The sequence below is a fragment of the Lithobates pipiens genome, unplaced genomic scaffold (assembly GCF_037356315.1).
Source record: "Lithobates pipiens isolate NorthernLeopardFrog02 unplaced genomic scaffold, aLitPip1_a1.2 Scaffold_10, whole genome shotgun sequence".
Classification (NCBI taxonomy): Eukaryota; Metazoa; Chordata; class Amphibia; order Anura; family Ranidae; genus Lithobates; species Lithobates pipiens.
The window spans coordinates 113054155-113072588 of record NW_027507686.1 but is presented as its reverse complement, the minus strand read 5'-3'; the positions used below and the strand labels follow the sequence as shown (position 1 = coordinate 113072588).

Genomic DNA, 18434 nt, shown 5'->3' with positions numbered 1-18434 from the left:
CCACTGAGCATCGTAAACTGTGTTTACAATGCTGCAGTTTATTAATGGAGAGGAGCTGCTGTCTCCTGTCCATTCATCTTCAGTGCAGCTGATGCTGCTGAGAAAGGGACTGGGGAATCTGTGTCCTCAGTTCCTTTCCCTGTCTCAAAAAGGAGATGTCAGGGGTCTGTTAAGACCCCTGATATCTCACCATAGCCACCAACCAACAGGGCTAAAAAAAATAATAATAATAATAATAAAAAAAGAATTGTAATAAATAAGTACTGAAAGGTTAAATTGTAGAAATAATAAAAAATAAAATAAAAAACACACTGACACCATCCATTTGCCCGTCCCCCACTCCCCAAACAAAAAAAAAGAAAGCTTTGTAAAAAAAAAAATTATATAAAAATAAAAACTGCTGACACAGTCCACACATCATCAGTGCTGCATATTAGTGCCACGGTCACATGACTGTATCAGTATCGGCAATTATCGGTACTTGTCTTAAAAAAGTGGTATTGGTGCAACCCTAGTAAACACCAGGGTTGAATCAGTGAAACCAGGGTCCCAGCACTGTGGGGTCTGGAGCTGGAGCATACAAAAAGGGCAAAATAGCATACAAAAAGGACAAAATGTTGCCCACTTTGGCCATCAGTTGCCATTTTTGTATGCTCCGGCCCTGGGCTCACTCCCCACCATCAGCTCCCGGGTGGAACCTTAGCTGTCCAGGTCTTCCCACAGTGCTAGGACCCTGGTTTCACTGACCCATAGAAAGTAAAAAAATAACAAGAATGAACACGAACAAAAAAAAAAAAAAAAAAGACCTAATCCAACCCCAGTTTATGCAATTTTAGAATACAAATTGATTGGCTGCTAATTTCTGTTTTTGGTTTTGACATGGTCTTCCCACATATATACAATATATACACGAAATCCAATCTTGACCGCCTCCTGAGAAAGTGGTGCTGCCCCCCAAACACATAAAGATTACAGCTCCTACAAACTAGGAATCAAATGCTTAAGCAATTATGTTTACATACTAATATTAGCAATATGTATGTACACTTTTAATATGTTTTTTATGATGATACAATCAACATTGAATTATGTCTGTTTATATATATATTATGAAATAAATTTTGTACTTTTTTAATACATTGGTAATTACTTTATTCGGCATCACTCATAAAAGTCCCATGGGCAATAATTTCCTTTGGTTTTACTATAAAGGGAAGCAAACTGGGAGGCAGGCCAGGAAGGGAAAGAAATAGAAACCAAGATAATAGCAGGCAGAAGCAAACATCACGTCATGTGAGGACTGGGATAAAAAGCAAGGAGGTAAGGAATTACACAGACAGGAAAGCTGCAGGCTACATTTTGACAGCTGGCTTATGATTGCTGCCTGCCAATTGTCAAAACCTGGGATATACACTGCAGACAAGACTGGAACATGAAGTTTTGTCCAGTACAGGATGCAAGCTACCACTCTGGCCACTCCCTGATGGTTCATGTTACCACCACTGTGGTATTGTCAAGCTAAGTCTGGATTGTATTGCCTTCCAGCAGGATAGTCCGATACTTGAAAAACAGCCAAATCACTTGAAAATCCAAGCTGATGAAACATGGCTGCTCTGATAGCCAAGTCCTCTGCACCAACTGAGTGTCCAGGAATCCTCCTGTGTTGTCATCTATTATGAGGCTCTTCAAAATGATGAGGAAGACATTTTTTTCTGATTCCACTGTTGAATTCCCATTCCACTGTTGAATTTCCAAGACACCAAACCAGAAATCAAAACTAAATGACAAATTGCTTGACCAGCAACCTAACAAACTAATGCCTTACACAATATACATAATTAGATACACACAAGGGGAAAAATGGAGGAGCAGGAAGCAAGGCAATGGGGTACTGGTTACTGGATGCAGGACACAGATAACAGCAGGATCAAGAACGAGTGGCACCAGAGTCTGGGAGCAACACAGCAAAAAGAGTACAGGGCAGGAGCCACTTCTTAACTTAAAAAGTCCCTCCCTTTGTCCAGAGCATTTATTTTGTTTGAGGGTAGGGGGCAGTGCATCGATATTACAGAAGAGACGGACTTGCCGCGCCTGTGATGCTGTGAACATAGCCGGTGACGGGGAGAGGACACATGGGAAGCTACTTGGCGAGGCTGCAGTCCAGGTAGAATGGCCACTGGGGCCGGAACCGGACCGCACGTCCCCCATTTAGTGACACCTGGTCTGGAAGCTGACTAGGTACCCCACCGCCAAAGAAGGCGCAACACTCGGAGCTTACAATTCTTTAAAGCAGCATCCATCCCAAAGCTGGGATTCTGAAGGCAACCTAAAGGCTTAACACCGGAGTCCTTGGTTTATACAGATACCCCAATGCTGGGGTGTTCCATCACAACTGGACCCTCCCCATCCAGATTACTAGAGACTGTTCCACATTTTACCTGCCACCCTGGTCTATCCAATGCATAGGCAACATGGGTCCCCAAATGCACCTGGGATCGCAGAGATAATACCTGGATCTCCCAAATTTGGCACAACAGGATCAACTGGCTGCAAAAAGAACTTAGGACAGGCAACAGTAGGGATCTTAAACCAAACAGGGAACCTATTCAAGCCACAATACAATGGAAATGCAGAAGCCTTAGACACATCAGCAGGTGGGAATTTAACCCAGACAACATAGTCGAGCTGGGCAGCGCCCTTGGAATCAGCATAGTCTGGCTGGACAGCGGCCCAAAAATCAGCATAGAACAGCTGGGCAGCAGGCAGCATGTCATAAGCAGGTTTGGCAGAAGACAACGGTTTACCAGAGGCAAGCTTGGCAGAAGACAGCAGGTCACCAGAGGCAGGTCAGGCAGTGGCCAACAGATCACCATCAGCAGGCCTGTTGCCAGGTCGAGGGCAGCAGCGGGCAGCAGACTGAACCCCATTAGCAAGTGTAGAGGCAGTCTGAACCCCATCAGCAATCGTAGAGGCAGGCTGAACTCCATCTGCAGGCAGTATGAAGGAGTAGTGGACCCCACTGGCAGACAGCATGGAGGAGGAGTGGACCCCACTGGCAGGCAACATGGAGGAGGAGTGGACCCCACTGCCAGGCAACATGGAGGTGGAGTTAACTCCATCAGCAGGGAGCATGGAGGTGGAGTTAACTCCATCAGCAGGGAGCATGGATAGTGGCAGAGTTGTATGAACAGGAGAGGCGTAAACCCCATTGGCAGGCAGCATGGAGTAGGAGTGAACTTCATCAGCAGGCAGCATGGAGGAGGTGTGAACCCCACTGGCAGGCAGCATGAAGGAGGAGTGAACCCCACTGGCAGGCAGCATGGAGGAGGAGTGAACCTCATCGGCAGGCAGCATGGATAGTGGCAGAGTTGTATGAGCAGGAGAAAAATTCTGTTTCTTTTTTGGCTTATAAAACTCCAACCAATTGCATGATGCTGACCAGAGTGTACTGCTGATGGAAAAATAGTAACAGTATTGGGGAGCATAAAGGGAAGAGTAAGGCCGCGTACACACGGGCGGACTGTTCGCCCAACTTTGTCCGCTGAACAGTGTTTCAGCGGACAGTCCGCTCGTGTGTGGGCTTCAGCGGACAGTTTCAGCGGACAGTCTGACGAACAAAGTTTTTCGGAATTTCCGTAAGACTGTCCGCTGAAACTTGGTTTGAGCGGACAGTCCGCTCGTGTGTAGGCTTGTTCGATAAACTAAGTCTCGCGCATGCTCAGAAAGAATTTACACGGCGAAGGTTGCATTGCAGTGTATTGGACTTCGAATTTCTCGTCCCGTCGTACGTGCCGTTCACGTCATCGCGCAAGTTTTCAGCGGACTGTACGTTCGTCGTGTGTGGTCAAGTCCGTTCATGCTAATTTTGAACGGACTGTTTGTCAAACTGTTTGACGAACCTAGTTGGGCGGACAGTCCGCCCGTGTGTACGCGGCCTAACAGAATTACTGGAAGAGGTCTGAGAGGTTGCTATGGGTAACGGTACTGTGGGGGGAGCCTTCAATGGATTACATGTGGAAGAAGTGTGGTGACTGATAACTGGGTACTGGCCTACAGGAGGTAAAGAACACTCACTAGCAACTGTGGTTGCTAAGTAACAAAGGAAGAGATTCTTGATGTTTAGCAGCAGATCTGACTTTGTGTTAATTGTATAACAATGGGGATTTCATCAGCTAAAACATGTGCTATCAGAATGTTTTCACAGGTGTAATTTTGCGAAACTAGGTGGCAAAGATCTTTACCATCCAATGCCAATTTCACATGACAAATAACCTCCCCTCAAAGCATTCTGACAAAAAGAGAAGCAAATACTCAAAGCAAATGGCTCCCAGTTTCCAGGTGCAGCTAATCTGGTTGTTAGTGAGCCTCAGGGTTATGTCAGAAGTCAGCATATATATTTATATATGTATCTATACAGTGATATATACATCCCTAAAGTGAGATTTACTTACAGTGAGCAATAACCACACACCAACAGCAATAAACGTAATGCATGAAAAGCAAAACTAAATGACAAAATGCCTAACCAGCAACCTAACTATATACACAATATACTGAAAAAGATACACACAAGGCAAGGGAAAACTGGAGAAGCAGGGAGCAAGGCAGTGGGGTACTAGTTACTAGGTGCAGGAGCAAGATAAAGAACAAGAATGAATGGCCACAGGTTGGGAGAAGGACTGCAAACAGGGCAGGAGCCACCAAAACACTGAGGAGCTGTATGCTAGTGTGAGCAGCCTTATATAACCACCTAGCACCAGGTGGAGCTGATCACTGAAACCAGCTGGCTTCTGGAAGACACCTGCTGGTGGACACTGGAACTGCAGCTATCAGCCCTGAGAACTACAGCACCACCAGCAGATGAACCAGGTCCTGACATGCTGGCAGGTGAATATCCAGACAGAGGTGCTCTCTCTTGTTTGGTGTTAAAAATAAGAGCTTTCCCAGACAGTTTAATAAAAGTCATCTCTCCAATGTATTTTGGGTAATGCGCTAGGCTGGTGCGCCCTTCTTTTGCAATTATCTCATATAACTTACCAGCTTTCATTTTACAGTACATGGCCAGATAATATGCTTCATTCTTTGTTATATTCTGTGACTTAAACATTTAACCGGAACCTTAACTTGCCAGATCTGTTTCTGCATATATCAAATAGAACGTAAATTACTGTACATATTACAATTAAAATTCCCCGCTAGTCTTTGAGTTACCACAAGGGAACACCTGCAGTTATCTCTCACCGTGGGGATAGCCGGTGGTTAAAAACAACTCCCTGCAAAAGTTGCCAGCCTGTCCTACTTTTTAACTCTCACCCTTTCTTTCTCTGTTACTGTCTATTTCTATGTAGAATCCCTCTGTTAAAATCACATTTATATCTACCTTATTATTAAACAGTCACATTTTGGCCAATTGATAGATTGCATTAAAACTTAAAGAAAAAAAAAAATGGGAAACCTAGTATGAGGATTACCAAATTGGAATAGTTACAAAATAATATGCTGAGAATATATATAACTCAAATAAAAAAAAAAAAAGCAATGCATCTTCGGTGATTTAAATGTCCATTACAACATTTTAATAACAAACTGATTACAGATCAGAATATGAAATGTCGGTCAAATGATTTCTACCTTGTTTCAAAAATCATTCTCTGTAGGTGGTTGTTTTCAAGAAATATTAGAAAAGTCAAACTAGTTGCCTAAAACAATTGCAAATAGCAATACTACCATTGCTTCTGTTACAATAGCATTAGTTGAACTTGTATTGAATCCTTTGACAGTTACAATTTCTGGCTAGGATAGACAGTAGTAAGACAATAAATAAAAAATATATATACCGGTAATCATCTACTGGATTCTAAATATAATTATATAATAGATGCTGGCATGTATAGGCAGAGTTAAGAATCTTACCATGTTGATGTTGACTTTGCTACTGCTCTACTCTTTGCAGGTAAGGGCCCAGAGACTCTGTACGCAGGCCAAAAGCTAAATGATAATGAATGGCACACAGTTAGAGTACTACGCAGAGGAAAATATCTGCAGCTCAGCGTGGACAATGTCACAGTGGAAGGTATTATTTTCCCTTTTTAATTAAATCTTTGGTTTTCAGCAATGTGAAATTCCAAATACTAAAAATGAAATGTGGTATAAGTTTTTTTATATGTAAACGTCTAAGTGTATAAAAGGCCTATTAACACTGTTCAGCACTAGGTTACAAGCAAACTATGATTTAACAAGTAAAAACACTCTATATGAAAAATAGTACATAAATTGTGTGTGTCAGCAGCTGCTGAAAAAAGTAACAAATGGTGTCCTGAAGGTGTCATGAAGTCCTGAAACACTAATCAAAAAGATGCTATAGCAGCACTCCTGTCAGTCCATAACAGCTTGACTGGCATTCATATAATAGATCTTATACAAGATAGCAGGATGATAAAGGTGTATACAGTTCTGAAGATAGAAGGTGGCACTAGCAGAAGTTAGAATTCCATGCACCAATCCACCAGGACCACACAACGGGAGGCACTCTCCCCCAGGGGGGTTTACACTCACCAGAAATCTGTAAACAACCCACTTAAAATCAATCAATATAACATCGTCCACAGTAGGTCTGGTTAGGGCTGCAAATCACTCCATGTTAGCGGAATCATAGCATGATCCTGCATAATACTATATTGCTAATCCCGACCTATACAAGTTGCACTTAAAGCAGTATAAATTATTGAGCATAAAACATAGTGTAGTCATCAGTCCGCATACCCTGGTTACAAAAGCAGCGCTGTAGCTCCTGGTTGTCTCTCTGCAACTGGTGACACACATACGTCACTTCCGGTAACCGCAAGGTCACGTACTGACATGTTTCATCATATCCAACTTCATCTGAGGGCGTGACCTAATGGCACGGCATCCCTTCTATTTATCGATCCATTGCTTGGCCCATTAACCATCAATGTACCAGTCTCCTCAACTGCTGCTGGTGCACGTCAGCAGTGAGAACATTATTTGCTGGTAACAAGCAGAATAGCAAAGCGATCAAATCTTATATACCATGTCCATACTCAGTATAATGGCTCTTATAGGTATCTGGGTCAGAGCTAACTGACCATAGATCTGGGACCCACAGTGCCACCTGCAGGTGAGCCCTTCCCTGCCACTATCCAATTTGGTGGAGAAAGCAGAGGAAGAGATTTCAGTTGAGCGATTTTACCTGAAGTATACCCCAATCACTCCTGGATGAAGATGGCCAGGAAATGTTCTCCAAGAATGATTTCCATGTGGAGTTCCAGATTCCTCTGAGTGATTTGAAAAATCCTTAAGAACAGCTGAAGACAGGGGAGTCCTTATGCTTTTCACATATTGGTGGTTCAGAAGAAGGGTATCCTGAGGATGTGCCTTGACTATCGCACCCTCAACAGGAGGACTATTCCTGACAGATTCACCACCTCATGGATAGAAGATGCTCTACACTATCTGTCAAGGGCAAAGTGGTTCAGCATGTTCTATCTAAGAAGTGGGAATTATCAGATCCCTATGCACCCTGAAGATCAAGATGGTTCTATGAGTTTAACAGGATGCCTCAAAGTCTTTTGGGATCTCCATTGACTGAAAGAGTGGACAGTGAGAGACATGATCCTGATCGAACTACTGGTATAAGTGAATGACATTATGTCTTTGCCAGAATCCTTAAAGAGCATGAAGAGTACTTGGAGAGGTCTTATAGAAACTTCATAATAAAAGGTTAAAGTCATCCATTGACAATTGTTCTATCAGCCTTCTGTCACTTATCTCAGGCATGTTGTCTCTGCTGATGGAGGGGCCACTGACCCCAAGAAATAAGAAGCGCTTTCTCCCTGACCAAGACCAAGCAACGAGACAGAACTGATGTAATTTCTTGGGTTCTGCTCCTATTATTAATGATTCATGGAGGGATTTGCCAGGATAGCCCAAGCCCTTAATCGGTTGCTGAGGAGTGAAGATGAATCAGAATTGCAGAGACCAGCCATAGGGCCCAGGAAGTCTCAACAATTGATAAAGGATGAATGGGCGGATTAGCGCATGCAGGCCTTTTGTCAATGAAAGAGGGGGCTAACCCTCTAGTCTCTGTTTTGGCGTATGCTGATCTAGCTTGGCTTTACAAGTTACATGTGTATACCAGCTGAGATGGGCAAGAGTGGGGTGTTGTATAAAGAATAGCAATGAGCCCGATGTTCGAGTCGAATGTAAGTTTGACTCGAACATCTAGAGTTCGCCTGTTCGCTGAATTTAGAACATTATGGGGCATTCGTGGGAAATTGGAGCGCCCGCAGAACACCCCATAATGAACGACGAGACCGTCAATGCACTGCAAGATTGCAGTGCATTTCCAGCTGCTGATTGGCCAAAGCATGCACCTGACTGTTGTAAGAGCCATGATTGATCAAAGGCAGGGTGCTTTTGGCCAAGCATGGCTCAGGGGTCCCATACTATGTAAGGCTGCTTACATAGGGGGCATACATAGTCTTTTAAATGAGAGCAGCAAAATGACAATTGTAACGGAAAAAATGTCATTTAAAACTGCTTGTGGCTGTTAATGTATTGCTGGACTGCGGTAATATAGATAAAAAATCATTGAAAAAAACAACATTGGTTCTCCTCCAGTCCATTACAAGGCCCTTTGGGTCTGATATGGATATAAAGGGGAATCCTGAGCCAAAATAAAACAAATGTCGTGGGGGTCACCCAAAATCCATACCAGGCCCTTATCCGACCATGCAACCCGGAAGGCCGCAGGAAAAGGGGGGGTGAGAGAGCGCCCCTCCTCCTTCTGAACCGTACCAGGCCACGTGCCCTCAACATGGCGAGAGTGTTTTGGAGTCCCCCAAAACACCTTGTGCCCATGTTAATGGGGACAAGGGCCTCTTCCCCACAACCCTTTCCCGGTGGTTGTGGGGGTCTGCGGTTGGGGGGCTTATGGGAATCTGGAAGTCCCCTTTAACAAGGGGACCCCCAGATCCTGACCCCTCACCCTATGTGAATGGGTATTGGGTACATTGTTCCCCTACACATTCACCAGAAAAAGTTTCAAAAAAGTTAAAATGACAGGAGACAGCTTGGGAAAAGTCCCTTTTTAAAAAAGAAAAGTGTCCCGCGATGTCCATACATCTTCAATCACAGTGCCGACAGACCAGGTAAAAAAAAACCCCCGAAAAACTCTGCCTCGATGGGGGGCGTCACCGCGACTGCAGCCTTTTTGATTTGACAGCTGTTATATAGCTGAGGGCAGGGCCATCCTGTGATGTAAATGGGTGACCCCACCTCCTCTGACGTTATGTGACATACACATGGGGGGCCGGGATCTGGGGATCCCCTTGATAAAGGGGGCTTCCAGATTCTGATAAGCTTCTGGCCCGCAGGCCCCCACAACCACTGGGCAAGGGTTGTGGGGAAGAGGCCCTTGTCCTCCTCAACATGGGCACCCCAAAACACCTTCCCCATATTGAAGGCATGTGGCCTGGTATGGTTCAGGAGGGGTGGTGCTTTCTCACCCCCCTTTTTTCTGCGATCTGCCAGGTTGCACACTCAGATAAGCATCTGCTATGGATTTTATGGGGGACCCCATGCCAACTTTGGCTCAGGGTTCGACGCAGGGTTCCCATACCAGACCTGAAGGGCCTGGTATTTATTTTGGGGGGACCCCCACACAATTTTTTTAGAAATTTTGATGTGGGTTTCCCCTTAATATTCATACATTCAAAGGGCCTGGTAATGGACTGGGGGGGGGGGGGAGCCATGCTGTTTTTTTCAATGATTTTTATCTATTTTGACGGAACCCGACAATACATTACAGCCACATGCAGTTTTAGATTGCATTTTTTCCTTTACAAATGTCATTTTGCTGCAGTGCTGTTTTAAACATGGAAAATATGCGCTACTTTACAGGCAGACACCCACCAGGCATGATATTTAAAGGAATATTTCGTTTTTATTGTTTCACTTTAAGCACTGCTACTAAAAAAAACAGACGTTTTTAAAACTTTTTTTTGCATTGATACATGTTCCCTGGGGCAGGACCCGGGTCCCCAAACACTTTTTATACACTCAGTATAGAGGAGGAAACTTGCCTACTCTATCAAAGAAAGATGTAAGACAGAATCAAGCAGAAGACATGTTATGCAGTTTGACCCTTAAAGCCCTGGAACGTGGTTATACAGAACAGTGAACTCTAAGGAAGCATGTCTGGTTCACGAGTTGGATAAACTAAAAATATATAATCAGGGGTCCACCGAAGGTGGCCCCTGGAGGTTCTTGAAGACAATCAACTAACTTAGCATACTTGATTGGTTTACCCGCTCAAGTAAAGAACCTCAAACCCTCTAAATGAAGCCAAAATAAATGGAGGCAGAAAGGTTCCAACGACTCTGAATGCAGAGTGTCCTCCTGAGTGACAACTGCATAACCAGTTTGGATCTCACCAGCTCCTCGTCCACAGACCTCCACAACCACTGGACAAGGGTTGTGGGGAAGAGGCCATTGTCCTCCTCAACATGAGGACCCCAAAACACCTTCCCCATATTGAGGGCATGTGGCCTGGTACGGTTCAGGAGGGATGGCGCTCTCTCATCCTGGGATCCATGTACAAAAAGACACAGATCTGGTTTGTCAAGGGGTGTGTCTTGCACTGGGCTTAAAGCAGCTGATGACAGCATCAATTCAACACATGTGGCTCCTCTTTGTATCCAGCCTCCTCTAATACAGACAGTAGGTTGACTGGGTTTAATTGTAGGCATTTTCACTGTTAGGTTTGCATATAATAACAATGAAAATTCATATTTTGTAAACATTGCATTAGACAAATATTATTATTTTTTTTTTTTGGGCTCTTTGCAATAATTATTGCACGGGATGTGGGACCATTAAAGAGGAAGTAGACCCTGATGGGTTTACTTCCTCTTTGTCTCCCTGCAAAAGGTAAAGCATAATGGGCTATTATGCATCGCATAATAGCCCATTATGTGTCACTTACCTGACAAAGGAGCGAGCGATGTCACCACTGTCCCCTGTAGTCCGGAGCATCCATCTTCTTCTGGGTATCGCTGCTCCAGTCACTCACAGCACCGGAGCAGCGATGACGTCACTCCCGCGCATGGGAGACGTCACTAACGGCATATCGCCGTTAGCAGCGGCATGTTGCTAACGCCGATATTGTGCCTGCGTGCCGCTGTCTACGGCGCATGCACCGTAGACAGCTGTCACTGTCTTTTAGTAAATATCTCCTAAACCGTGTAGGTTTAGGAGATATTTCTTGGACCTACAGGTAAGCCTTAATCTAGGCTTACCTGTAGGTCAAAGTGGTTTGCAAGGGTTTACAACCACTTTAAATCATATGTAATGTATGTATGTCTAGTAGCACCTTGCATGAAGCTACTGCTCTGATATAGCCAGGTGACCCCTTATTTACTGGGTCCAGCAGGCATAAAATATATCTCAATTGTTTACTACTACCATGTTCTTGTGTAAAACTCTAGCTGTATGTCCTAAAAAGACAACCTTTTCCTGGCAATATTACAATTTTTATTTTCTTGCTTTGTTGTTCTCTTTAGCTAGATGGCACAGAAAGCCCCTAGTTTGCATTTTTTCCAGATATCACAAGATAATATTTTACAACAGTACCATGCAGTCATCCTAAAACATCCATAAATCCTAAATTTCCTTGAGCTTACTGCACTCGGAAGGGGATTGAATTGAGAAGTAAAAACAAAAAGTAAAAGTAAAAATCATTAGCCAGACCAATTACTGTGAAAAAGCAAACTGCAGGTCTGTCCTAAAAGTGTGTATCAGCATCTATTATGTTTATTACTCTCATGGACCATAGGTTATTCAAACCTTTATGCCGCGTACACACGACCGTTTTTCCATCAGAATAAACTCTTACGGTTTTACCGACGGAGTTCCGACGAAGTTCCACTGAAACGGACTTGCCTACACACGATCACAACAAAGTCCGATCGTTTAGAAAGCGGTGACGTGCAACACGTACAACAAGACTAGAAAAAGGAAGTTTGTTTTTGGTCCGTCAGACAGCATACAGACAAATGGTTTTCCCGATAGAAATTGATTCAGTCGGAAAGATATAAAACATGTTCTATTTCTGGGTCTGTCAGAATTTTTGAAAAAAAAGTCAGCTGAAGCCCACATGTGATCGGAATATCCAATGAAATTATTCCGTCTAACTGTGATCGCATGAGTAGCTGTAGTACATTAGTAGCATGTTTTTTAGGCTAGGGCCAAAAGTTCTGTTATTTCTTATACAATTTTACTTGAATTCCTCCCTCCATATTTTAGCTTTTATTCATGTTTTTGAATTTACTAGTTGTGTTTCATACCTGACTATAAATTTAACCCACAAATTAACATCAAATATGTCTAGTGTTACATTGTCTGCCACCCTTTGTCCATCCTGCTCAAATAGGTAACTTCCATATCTTTTTCTTCCAAAAACTCTCTAGCTGTTTAACCTGCATGATCCTTCAGGGGGGCCCTGTCATCTAGTCTTTATGGACTCTGTAACCCTGTTACCCATTGTGGATCTCTGTTCACCTTAAGGCTGGGTTCACACTGCTGCGGGGGGAGATCCGGATGTGATTCGCACCGCAAATCACATCCGATCTCCGTAGCGATGCGAGTACAGCCATACAGATAGTATGGCTGAATTCGCATCGCTCCCGCAGCAAACTCGCACGGGACCCTTTTTTTGGTCCGCAACAGAATCGGATCGCATGGGGGTTCACACCATGCGATCCGATTCCTGTGCGAGTCGGCAGATCGCACTGCGATATGCGGACGGATCTGGGGGTGTCATTAACATATCATTGACACTCCCAGCCGTCCGCATAGGGCAGTGTGAACTGCCGGCGGGAGTAATGCGATGCGGGAAAACGCCGCGGATTCGCGGCGTTCCCGCATCGCAGCGGTGTGAACCCGGCCTAAAGCAGAGTTTCGCCCATTTAAAAGTCAGCAGCTACAAAAAGTTTAGTTGCTGACTTTTAATAAACAGACACTCACCTGTCCCACGGTCCAGCGATACGGCCACCCGAAGCCTAGCTTCTCTCCCCCTCCCCTCTGCGGTGCCGGCATTGCAAGTGTGGGCATCTGGCTGTGGCTTCACAGCCGAGCGCACACTGTGCATGGGCATGCCGCGCTGCGCTTTATGAATAGCCGGGCAATCGTCTGGGACCTGTGACGTGTCCCAGAAGATTGCAGGGAGGTAGGGGAGAGAGGTGAGCTTCCGCTCTGCTCCACGGCGCCAGGAGGGGAAGTGGGAGCTGGGTACCTGTGAAAACTAGGTACCCGCCCCCCCAAAAATAATTACATGCCAAATGTGGCATGTCAGGGGGTCACAAGTACTTAAAGTGGAAGTTAAAGTGATTGTAAAGTTTATTTTTTTTCTTTAACAGTAACAAAAATGTTATGCTTACCTGCCCTGTGCAGTTAATTTGTACAGAGCAGCCCAGATCCTCCTATTCTCGGATGCCTCTTCTGTGCTCCTGGCCCCTCCCTCCTGTTGAGTGCCCCCACGGCAAGCAGCTTGCTATAGGGGCAGGCAAGCCGAGCTGCAGCTCTGTGTGTCCATTCAGACATGGAGCTGTGGTTCATCCCTGCCCCCTCTCTCTCCTGATTAGCTGACTGACTTTGATTGACAGCAGCACGTGTCAATGGCAGGGGGGAGAGTCCCAGACAACCGTGACACTCGTGGACATCGCTGGACAGAGATGGGCTCTGGTAAATATTAAGAGGGCCAAGGGGGGCTGCTGCACACAGAAAGTTTTTTATTCCTAATGCATTCAGATAAAAAACCTCCTGACTTTACAACCCCTTTAACTATTTATCTAGGGACTCAATATAGGCAGAACTGTAGCTCCAGTTGATGTATATTTTAGCGCTCCACTTACACTGGGCATTTTCTAAAGTGCTTCTTACCCTTCATTCCCTTGCTTAAAAGGGATCTCCACCCTCCCCACCCCACCCATTTTTTTTTTCCAGATCAATCCAAGCTTTGTTGCAGCTTTTTCAGATACTTACCCGCCCAGTGATCCGCTTGCGGTGTCCTGCAGAATCCTCTCAGAATTCTGCCCCTGCTTATTCACCCACTGCCATCTTCTTATATGACTACATCGGGAGGCCTCCCTCAGGGCCTAACAATAACACACTGCTGGTCCGGGACCCCTCTTTATTTCTCAATGAAGGACTATGCCTCCTGAGATATGTGACCGGCATGCAGCAGGATTAATGCATGTCATTCACCTAGGCAACAGATGTGCATTGGGGAGCGGACCTGAAGTTTTTACACAAAAAAAAGGTTAACAAAAAAATAGTGCACTTTTGGGTACAATTGGGTACTAACATTTATAGGTAAAGTTGACCCAGGGAAAATCTGATTGCCTCTCTGGGAATAGGAAGGATTTTTTTCCCCTGCTGTGGCAAATTGGATCCTGCTTTTCCTCTGTATCAACTGTGCGTATAGGATTGGGTATATGGGATTGTATGATATTTTTTATTTTTGATTGAACTAGATGGACTTGTGTCTTTTTTTAACTTAACTATGTAACTATGTAACTATGTACTCTATGTGTAGAAGAGAGGTGGAGGTGTGGAGAGGAGGGAACTTAAATTTGAGGGTGAAGATCCACTTTAACTTATTGCCCAATAATGACTTGCTAGCCTTCTCTGCTCTCTACCTGTGCCTTTACCCTCTTGCCTCTAAACAAATATTACAGCACATACTGTATTTGCGCCACATAATCTGTTAACAGCACTGTTCTTCCTTTTTGTAACGGTAACAATTCTATGGACACTAGCCAATGAAAACACAACATAAAACACCAATCAATATAGTTTGATTAAGGAAGAAAATTACAAAGAAATAAACTTGTAACAACATTATAGATGAGCAGGATGTACTGTACATTTTCTTATTATTTTAAAAAAATACCTAAATGTAACTAGAAACCTAGAACAAGTTACTTTCATGAACATGTTACTGTTAAAATAACCATTAACCTTTATGTGGTAGTAAAAAAGTGTACTGTATAGAACAATAAACAATAAAAGAGATCCATTGTACTCCTGTCTAGAGATGGCCTTGCGGTTCACCCGGCAGTCGGTTCGCCTGGCGGTCGGTTCGCGGAGAACTTTGCTCGTTCGTGATTCACCAAACTGGCGGACTTCTGGCGCTGTTCACGGCGGCCATATTTGTTTACATTGTGAAGAACTTTGACCCATGACAGGTGGGGTACAGGACAGCCAATTGAGGAATTTCAGCACATGGACATACCCCCTACCTTATAAATAGACCTGATCTGGCGGCCATTTTATATTCTGTCTTTTGTCAATGTAGGGAAAGAACACAGTGTGGAGCAGGGACAGTCATTCTAATCACTTGCTAGCTATTACTATTAGGTCCACAAAAGTCCTTTTAAGGACTGGTATAGGTGTACAGTATATAGGGTTGTAATACACTTATAATATACTTTCTTTCAAATATAGAAAGTATATTATGGTGCACTGCTGACTGCTGTACTGCTGAGTGCTGACCAATTCTGCAGCTGTCTTTTATCAGTGTAGGGACTGAGGGACAGTTTGGTGTTTGGAGCAGGGACAGTCTGCAATTCACTAGCTACTAGCTAGCTATTATTAGGTCCACAAAGGTCCTTTTAAGGACTGGTATAGGTGTACAGTATATAGGGTTGGAATACACATATAATATACTTTCTTTTAAATATAGAAAGCATATTATAGTGCACTGCATGCAGTGCTGCTGACCGATTCTGCAGCTGTCGTATCTCAGTGTAGGGAGGGACAGTTTGGTGTTTGGAGCAGGACAGTCAGCAATTCACTAGCTACTATCTAGCTACTACTAGGTCCACAAAGGTCCTTTTAAGGACTGGTATAGGTGTACTATTTGGTGTGCAGTATATAGGGGTGGAATACATGTATAAAATACTTTCAAATATAGAAAGCATAGTATAGTGCATTTCCACTGTGCAGCATTGTGACAGCTGAGCGGTTCTGCAGTGATACTACAAAGAGTGACAAAAAAGTATTATAACTGGTGTGATAGACCAGTGGCCCCCCAAAATGACAGATTGAAGTGGGGTGTTATATACCTTCTTCCACATACACTGAACTTCTCTAGAGACTTTTGTCACAGGGTCATTTAAAAAATGACAGGCAGAAGAAGAGGCAGGCCCTTCCGCAGGGGTGGTAGGGGTAGGGCCGTAGCAACAGGCTTGAGCCAAAGTGGCAAATTGCAGAAGGTGCGTTCGATTACGTCAAAGGATGCACCAGACTTGGTTGAGTGGCTCACTCAGCCTTACTCTTCTGCACCCTCCTCATCCTCTCAATCTGCACACTCTTCTTCACTCTCTGCTGTGTGCACCCACAAAGACACTACCACCAACACCACCACCCCCATATACCCTCCACTTGAGTCACAGGAATTATTTTCTGATCCATCACAAGACATTGCCGATGTGCAGCCACTCTTGGCATTGGATCAGGAAGAGGAGGTAGCAACAACCGCCACTCAGCAGTCTGACGACAGTACCCAAATCAGCCCAAGGAGGAGGTTGGTCCCTGGTGTTGCTATCTACTCCGAGATCTCTAATTATAGCGGTGGGGAAGGTGACGTTGATGATGACGTGTCTAGTGATGTCACGCGGGTGCCCACAAGAGAGGAAGAGGAGGGGAGTTCAGAGGGAGATATGGACCAGCAGATAGGGAAGAGAAGCAGGCGGAACTTAGATTGCACAGGAGGGACAAAGCAGACTGCTAATGTATCAGGAGCGAGGCATCAACCATGTACGGTCATCTGGCGCTCCCAGGACGCTGGCACATGGCTCCGCAATGTGGGCTTTTTTTTAACGTGTCCGCTGCTGACAATAGTGTTGCCATCTGCAGCCTTTGCTCATAAGGCACGGTAAGCCCAACAATCACCTAGGGACAACCACCTTAAGAAGGCACATTAGCTGCCATCATCGAGCCCAGTGGGAGCAACGGAACCCACAAAGCCACACTCCAGGCTCTCACCGTCCAGCCTCGTCTTCTACTTCTCCTTCTCCTCTCTCCTCACAATTGTCCTCCACTCCACCTTCCATCATGCCATCCTCACGTTTTTTTTTGGAAAAAAGGCAGGCTTCTGTGAGCCAAATGTTTGAGCGTAAAAAAAATGATGACGCCGGATAACCCTCTTGCCTAACGGTTGATGACTGGCTTGTCAGAACTGATAGCCCACCAACTACTGCCATATAAACTGGTGGACTCTGAGGCCTTTCGAAAATTTGTGGCCATTGGAACACCACAATGGAGGGACCCAGGAAGGAAGTATTTCTCACAGAAGGGCTTCCTAGAGCTATATGGCCATGTTCAGAGGCAAGTGAATGTATCTCTGGCACACAGTGTCGTGCCAAGATACATGTGACCACAGACACGTGGTCTAGCAAACACGGGCAGGGAAGGTATATAAGTTTTACTGCCCACTGGGTGAACCTTCTGACGGCTGTCAAGCATGTAACCTGTGGCACCTGTGCAGATTTGGTTTTACCGCCACGGATTGCATGCAGGCCTGCCTCTTCTTCTTCTCCTCCTACTCCATCCTCCCTCTACTCCTTGGCTGACTCCTCCTTTTCTGCTGCTATCGTCTCTTCCGCTGTGCTGCCCAAGATCCCCAGAACCTATTCGACATGCCAGGTGAGACGCTGCCATGGTGTGCTGCGTCTGTTGTGCCTGGAAGCCAAAAGCCACACTGGCCCTGCACTCCTTTCAGCTTTGCGTTCACAGGCAGATCAGTGGCTAACACTGCTCAATTTGACAGTTGGTAAAGTGGTGTGTGACGACGATGTCAATCTGCTTAGCGCATTGAAACAGGGCAAAATTACACACATGCCATGCATGGCACACGTCTTAAACTTAGTCGTGCAGCGATTTGTTGTCAAATACCCTGGGGTGCAGGACATCTTGCGGCAGGCAAGGAAAATCTCGGCCCATTTCAGAAGATCTTACACGGCCATGGCTCGCCTTGCTGACATTCAGCGGCGACACAATCTGCCGGTCAGACGTCTTATTTGCGATTGCCTGACGCAATGGAACTCAACCTCCTATATGCTTGATAGGCTGCTACAGCAGAAACGTGCAGTTAACGACTACCTGTACGAATCCTGCGGCAGAACAGGTTCTGGGGAACTTGTTTTTTTCACCCTGCCAGTGGCTGCTCATGCGCGACGAATGCAGACTTCTGCGGCCATTTGATGAGATCACCAAACTGGTCAGTCGTAGCCATGGCGCCATCAGTGACATCGTACCTTATGCCTTCTTTATGGAGCGTGCATTGCGTTGTGTCATTGATCAAGCCATGGAGGAGCAGGAAGATGAGGAAGTCGCAATGCTGGATGAATTCC

At 45.0% G+C, this 18434-nt stretch overlaps 1 protein-coding gene across 30 annotated transcripts in view; it reads left to right on the top strand.

Annotated features, from left to right (window-relative positions):
* LOC143934091 (neurexin-2-like) overlaps positions 1-18434 on the top strand; it is a 3463823-nt gene that overhangs the window by 1940589 nt on the left and 1504800 nt on the right. For all 30 annotated transcript variants that reach the window (XM_077457482.1, XM_077457436.1, XM_077457661.1 and 27 more), the window contains one exon: positions 5954-6073. In XM_077457482.1, the coding sequence (XP_077313608.1) occupies positions 5954-6073 (120 nt within the window). The remainder of the gene's footprint in view (positions 1-5953; positions 6074-18434) is intronic.